Source organism: Phocoena sinus, chromosome 15 (assembly GCF_008692025.1).
Source record: "Phocoena sinus isolate mPhoSin1 chromosome 15, mPhoSin1.pri, whole genome shotgun sequence".
In the NCBI taxonomy this organism is placed as follows: domain Eukaryota; kingdom Metazoa; phylum Chordata; class Mammalia; order Artiodactyla; family Phocoenidae; genus Phocoena; species Phocoena sinus.
This window is the reverse complement of record NC_045777.1, coordinates 16,550,976-16,558,357: the sequence shown is the minus strand read 5'-3', so window position 1 is coordinate 16,558,357 and position 7,382 is coordinate 16,550,976. Positions and strand designations below refer to the sequence as shown.

General features: G+C 45.0%; 1 protein-coding gene across 1 annotated transcript; it reads right to left on the bottom strand.

Moving 5' to 3' along the window:
* Window positions 1-290: 290 nt before the first annotated feature.
* GTSF1L (gametocyte specific factor 1 like) lies at window positions 291-891 on the bottom strand. The gene is given in 3 exon segments (XM_032603775.1): window positions 291-344; window positions 346-402; window positions 478-891. Coding segments are annotated over 3 exon segments (390 nt in total). The 5' UTR covers window positions 757-891.
* Window positions 892-7,382: the final 6,491 nt, after the last annotated feature.

The following is a 7,382-nucleotide window of genomic DNA, read 5'->3' as shown; positions in this document are numbered from 1 at the left end:
GAACATATTACAGGAGGAAAACCCAGAAGTAGAATTACTCCATCACGTTGATAATTTTTATAGCTATTGTCAAATTGCCCTCCAGGGAAGTTCACCAACTTACGTTCTCTTACCAATGTTATGAAAGTGCCCATTTTGTCCCATTTTTGTCAGCAGAGTGTTATTAAACCTATCCGTTAGGTAAAAAGAAGCATCCCACTGTAGTTGACTTTGTATGCCTTTTATTCTGGTGAGTTGCATCTGCTTTCATGCATTTAACACGCCCGCATCTCCTTTCTGCGGCTGGTGGTTTACTCTCCTGGTCTGATGATCTTCTGGCCGGGGGGTCAGGGATGGGGTGTGGTCCTCTCTCTCTGACTCTCTCGCGTCGATTTCACAAGTAAGCTTTTGGGGAACAAAAGTCTTAAGGACAAACATGGGGTGGGAATTCGTGCTATCTACATTCCAGACATCGGAGCTGGGGAGCCAGGGGGACACTGGAGGTGTGTTTCCGTTCTGCTCTGAACTCGGAAGGCTGAACTTCAGAGGGCTCGAGCTGTCCTCTTCCTCCACTGTGCTTCTGTTGACACAGGCAGCCTCGTGCTCCTCCAGCTTTTTGATGGGGAACACGTGGCAGGCGTTGTATTTGCAGCTGGCCATCTTTTTGGCTTTTTGGGGGTTCTTTCTCCTGCATGATGCCAGGTGGTATTGAAATCTTCTGAGTGGGATTCGGTGTTGAGGGTTGTAAGGGCAAATTCCTAAGGCTTCTGGCTCCATGGGAAATAGTTCTTGAAGCAGAGGAGTCCGATGCCCGGAGTCAGAATGAAACGTCCTTCGTGGCAAAGCCCTTTGGTAAGAAAGATGGAGCAGTCCTCTGCCAGTGTTGGCCCTTGGAACTCTGTTGGCGCATGTCAGAACAACCTGTGCTCCCTGTTCTTTGAGACCACGAGCGGTGGGTTGAAGGACAAGGGGCTATTAGGAGCAGCTGCACAGAGAGCAGACAGTCATCAAATGGCACATGAGACAGAAGAACCACACAAAGCAGATGCAAGAGCCCAAACCACAGCAGCCCCTCAGGCAGGTGAAGAAGGTATGTGGCAGCCCGCCCTTGCCTCTGACTCAAGCTATGTGATGTCTCGGGGCAGTCACGGACAGTCACAATGGGCAGCGTGTGTCATCAGAAAGAGGCTGCTTGTTGCCCATCGCTTTCAAGGGACAAGGTGGGCTTGGGGAAAGCTGCCATTCAAAACTGTTGTCTTTTTCTTAAATTGAAGTATAGTAGATTTATAATATTGTGTTAGTTTCTGGTGTACAGCAAAGTGATTCAGATATATATATATATATTCTTTTCCATTATGGTTTATTACAGGATATTGAATATAGTTCCCTGTGCTATACAGTGAGACCTTGTTGTTTATCTATTTTATATATAATAATTTGTATCTGCTAATCCCAAACTCCTAATTTATTATTTACCTGTCTTTAAACCTACATGTTTAATATAATTTCTGATATATTTGGGTTTAAACCTACCATCTTATTTTGTGCTTCCTAGCCTACTCTTTGGTTCATTTTTTTTCTCCTTTCTTCCCTTATTTTAAATAGACGTTAAAAAAGCCTTCCCATTTCTTTCACTATTTTGTAAGTTATGCATTGTAGAACTAATCGTTTCGTGGTTACTCTACAATGAAAACATTTATAGATAACTTATCAAGGCTTAAAGTTGATAAGTATTCCCCTCTTCCTGGATAATACCGGGCTTTTTCTTCATTTGCTTCCCTCCTGACTTATTATGTTATTGTGCCCTGTATTTCAGCCTAATTTTAAAGGAAACGTCACAAGATAGTATTGCTGGTTTGTTTACACTTGTGCTCACATTTACTTCTATCTGCTTTTGCATCTCAGACTCACCATGTGGGATCACTTTGTTTCTGCTCAAAGTTTTCTTTTTTTAGAATTTCCTCTTGACAAACTCTTTCGATTTCGTTTGTCTGAAAGTGTATTTATTTCACCCTCCTTCTCGAAGTTATTTTTGCTGAGAGTAGCTGTGCTATTTTCTTTCTTCAGGTTGAAGCAGAGCCCAGTTTCTTTCTAACTTCTATCCTATGGTTAAGAATTCAGAATCCCATGGTTACCTCGCTTTTTTTGAAGTGAATCTATGTCTTTCCATAGGTCTGTTTCAAAGAATGTATCTTTGGTTTTCCTACAGTTTCACTACGATGTCGACCTGTGGATTTCTTTTTATTTATTCTTTCCTTTGATTTGTTGGTTGGACCTCAGGAATCTATGGATTAGTGTCTTTCATTTGTTTTGGAAAATGGTCAGGCATTGTCTCTTCAATGATCACTTCTACCTTATTCTTTTACTTCCACTGAAATGATAAATGTTCATTCTACTGACATTTCATTGTCCAAAGTGAGTTTCATGGCCACACCCAACTTCAGGGGTTGAGGAACTACAGGCCTGTCACATGCACAGAAGGAGGCGAATAGGAACTTTGACAAGAGTCCTAAGAATGTCCCCATTCTGTTCTTTTTGTCACCAGTATTTTTTTCACTTTTCTCCACACATACAGAGCATGCCTTCTCCCCAAGAGAGAAAACCCAAAGTCCTAGCTCAGACTTGGTGAAAAACGCTCAACCAGTGCTCACTGGGGGCTTCCTGGGTTCTGGCCAGGACCTTACTATGCACTGATGGGAATCCTAGTGTCTCCAACGAAGCTGAGCTGTGCCCTGTGAGGAATGAGAGACCTGCAGAGTCATGCTTGCTGTATCCCACCACCAACTTGAATGTCCTATACACAAGCACGGCTCCTGGTATACTTTGCTGAGAAGGAGTCCTTGGTAAATTGTAACTTCCACACCATTTACGTGACAGAGAGCCCATTTCCTCTAAGCCTGCAACCCAGTATTGAAGGAACTCTTGGCCCTACTGGGAGCTAACAAGTGGTTCAGCATCTGCTCTGATGTGTCCCCAAAGCCCAGGATGGTGTTTGTTGATGATGTTGACAATGTTTTTTTGTTCCTAGTCCCATAGCCTCTTTCATGCTTGTGACCAGGGGTGGCCCAGACTCAAGTGATTCAAGCATCTGTAAGTCTGCTAATGGAGATGATAATGAAAGCATTTCTTCTGTCACTGAAATCCACATAATGAGGAACAGGGCATCAGCTGTTGTATGTTTGTTAGTGGCCAAGCACCCATTAGCAGGGCAGGCTAACATTTAATCCATTACAGAGGGAGGGAAGGCCTGGCTTGTTAATGTTTTTAACAGACGTCTTGAATGGTCCTCCAGCCTGCAGCCTTCTCCAAGCATCTACTTCATGCCTGGGACCTGACAGGTCACTCACCATGGCAACAGGAGGGGAGAGAGGGATGCAGACACACCTGTCTGGGCAGCAGTTCTCAGGCCTGTGCATGTCAGAGACTAATAATGCAAGCGAGGTCAGATCTGCTTTCTCTCCCTCCCTTCCCACTCTGATCATCTTGAGAGATGCTGCCAACAGCTGGAAAAGCAGGCATGGAGAAGAGGTCATAGAATGTGCAGAAACAATGTTTCCTGAAGATGAAAACTTGTGTGTCTTGGCCAGCCAAGTCAGCAATTATCATTATGGGGTGGGATGGAGAATCAGAGTCACTATGAATCCGAATCCTTCAGGCTTGGAGAGAATTCTTTTTTTGTTTGTTTGTTTGTTTATTTTGGCTGTGCTGTGCAGCGAGCAGCATCTTATTTCCCTGACCAGGGATCGAACACCTGGCCCCTGCAGTGGAAGCACGGAGTCCTCCATTCCCTGGAGGGACCTCCAGGGCATTCCCTCGGAGAGACTTCTGATGACATTCAGGCCAGCTTCTCTCCCAGTGCCAGCATCCCCTTCCAAGCATCCCTGGAGGAAGATCATATAGTGATGGGGTGCTTCCTACCCACCCCCCTGCCCCGAACTCTCCCTTGTTAGGTTTACACTAGAGTGTGCAATAGTCACACAATTATGTCTAAAGCAACAATCTACATACTTTTTTTTTTTGCAGTACGCAGGCCTTTCACTATTGTGGCCTCTCCCGTTGCGGAGCACAGGCTCCGGACGCGCAGGCTCAGCGGCCATGGCTCACGGGCCCAGCCTCTCCACGGCATGTGGGATCCTCCCGGATCGGGGCACGAACCCGTGTCTCCCGCATCGGCAGGCGGACTCTCAACCACTGCGCCACCAGGGAAGCCCGGTGAGCCCGCTTTTACTAGTGGGAAGGTCACCTGCTAGTCCACGTTCCCCTTTACGTGGCTGGGTGGGTGCCATCTCCCTCTTTCCTGGATCTCATTTTTCTAATATACCTGCTATGGCATGATGGGTGGCTACATAAAATATAGGCCACCCAGTTAAACTTGAATTTCAAATAATGGTCCCTCTTTAGCTCAAGTATGTCCCAACTATTGCATGGGACATACTTAGGCTGAAAATATACTTATGTATCCAAACTGGATCATGTTTCAATGCACAGTGGCTGCATTTTCCCCATGTTCGAAGGATCCTAATGAAAGCACCTTTTGTTTTTTTTTAACTTCCTAAGGTCTAGCTCAGAATCCCCGAGGATAGAAATGTATTTCCCTACGGCGGGAATGGGATTTTAACCTCAGTCACATCGTAGGGGCTGGGATAGCTGTGGAATTTTCTTAGAAACTCAAGCTTCCAAAAACAAGTAGTTAAAGCTGGGGAAAGAGCAGACAAAAATAATAAAATTACTTTTTAATATTCATTAATAAATGCTGTTGTGGCCGGAGGTGCTGTATCATAATCACGTGTCCGTTTTGGGGGTTTATTTTGTTGCTGTTTTGTCATTTCTTGCGTGACCTGTATTTCTCCAAGGCAAATATCATTTTTATTAAAAAAAAATTAAAAAGTAAAGAATTCTTTGGTGTTCATCTGAAATCAAATGTAAATGGGCATCCTGTATTTTTACTTGCTGTATCTGGCAACCCATGAACTGGTGTCCTTGTCCTTGTTAGGGCTCAAGCCTAAACATAATAATGTGGAAACTTGTTTTCTATTTTCTTTTGTTTTTGGAGAGTCTGTCTCTTGGGAACGTCATGAGAAGGGGTCGTTTGGTATTGGTATTCCTGGGTCCTCCAGCGCAGGGTTTGGTATTCCTGGGTCTTCCATCAGATATCAGGAAAACCTCACTTTGAAGTCTAACAATTTGGATTTGGGTTTGGGATCCAATCTACGTCTTGGATGAATTTAATCTGTGCACATTTATTGTGTCACCTATTATGTTTGGTTTACTTCTGTCGTTTTGTTTCTAACGAGCCATGCTTTCTCCAGTTAGTTTCCTTGGGTGGGTTAGAAGTCATACCTCTTGTTTTTATATACCAGAGGTTATCTTAAATACAGAAATCTTGATTTCCCATCATATGCTTTTCCTTCCTCTCTTATCTCTCATTTTAGGGGGAAATTATTTGGGATTTTTACAGGCAGATGGTTATAATCATTGTTATTCATAATAAATTATTTTAACGTACTGTGTATCTTCAGCTTTAATCCTTATTTCTGATAATTGGGAGTGGGTTTCATGCCTCATTATTTGTAGGCAGCCCTGCAGTTTTGCATTCTGGTTGTCATTAGTTTCTATTTTCTTTGTACTGTTTCTACCCTACGCTTGAATTCGCTGTTTGGGTTCTTCAGTCTTGTCCTCTGCCACCAGGCCATCGAACGCGGGAGTCCTTGGGGCTCTGTTTGCTCTTCTCACTCTTCCTGTCTGTGTGCAGACAACTCACCAAGATCCAAACCACCTGCTGAGTGCAAACCCACAAATCCACTTTGCTAACTGGCGCCTCCCCTTGGACATCTCACGGGACCCTCACGCCTAGCCTGCCCCAAACCGTCTAAAAACAACCTTCCTGCCCTACCTGGTCCTGTGTCAGAGTTCCCGTCTCAGCTGACCATGCCATCACCTGTCCACTTCTATCCACTCCTGCAGAACAGGGACCCTAATCTTTCTTTCCCTCACTCCTCCCCCCCACCCCACCCATGTCGAATCCATCACCAAGTCCCACCACTCTTAACTTCGGGGCAGCTTTTGAATCTATCCAGATTTCTTCATCCCATCACCACTGCACTAATTCTAGGGACTATTGTCTCTGCTCTGGTCTAAGGTCTCCTAACTAGTCTCCCCACCTCCCCTCTGACCTCTGTCTACACCAGACTCACAGGGAATACCTAGAAATCCAGATACAGTGCCACCCCCCACCCCGCTGCTTCCCACTGCTATTAAGATATGGGGGAGGGGAAAGATAGGGGTAGAGGATTAAGGGGTACAAACTGCTATGTATAAAATAACTAAGCTGCAAGGACATATTGTACAGCACAGGGAACGTAGTCAATATTTTATACTAACTTTACATAGAGTATAATCTATAAAAATTTTGAATAGCTATGTTGTACACCTGAAACTAATATAATATCATAAATCACCTATGGTTTAATAATAATAAAACAAAAGATACTCTTAGGATTCTTCAGGTGTCCTAAAGACCCTGCACACCTAGCTGGGCCTGGAGCATGTTTCTGCTTCTCTGTTCTTCTCAGCCTCTCACGGGCTCTGTGCTCTCTGCCACCAAGGGCCCTTGGCATCTCCTGCTTTGAACCTCTGGTTTCCTCTCTTTGTGTGGTTAAGCTCCTACACTGCCTTCAGAGCTCAACCCCCCCGCCCCAAACTCCTTGCTAGGGTAAACTCCTCTATTCTTTGCCCTTGTAGCCCCAGTGCCTCTCTTTCACAGCGCTTTATGCCATTGTCACTTTACATTCATTACTGTCCCTCTTCTGATGAGCACCTGCCTTCCCCAGGAGGCTCCAGGCTCCCCAAAGACATGGATCGTGTCTGTTTCAATTCTCTACTGTATTCCCAGTGCCCAGCATAGCACCTGGTGCCTGACAGTACCCAAGAAATAGTTGTTAACTGAATGAGTAAGTGAATGATTTGGAGCTGGTCGCAGCTACAAGTGACATTGAAGATCATCCCTATTGCTAAGAGTGGACCTTGAGGCTGAGACCCCAGGGAAGGGAGGATCCCTGAGAAGCCTGGGCAACTGAGAGTCAGCTTCTAGAGTTTTGAGTTCCAAAGTGCTTGATTCCAAGAGCCAGATGCAGGAGAGAGAAAAATGTGTCTGTTCGCTTGTTTTTTTAGTTCTCAAAGCTTGGCTTGGCATATCACACACAAAGCCAAGGGGACCCAGAGCACACAATTTACACCATAAACCACAGGGTGGGGAAGAACGGGTGGCAGTGAAGAATGTTCTCCTGCCCTAAAGGAGATGAGTTCAATTAGCGAGTGTGGAAGGACCAGACGGAGGGGCTGTGGTTAGGGTTTAGAATTACCGGGTTCCCGAGAATGTGTCCAGCATCCCATCCTCCAAGTCA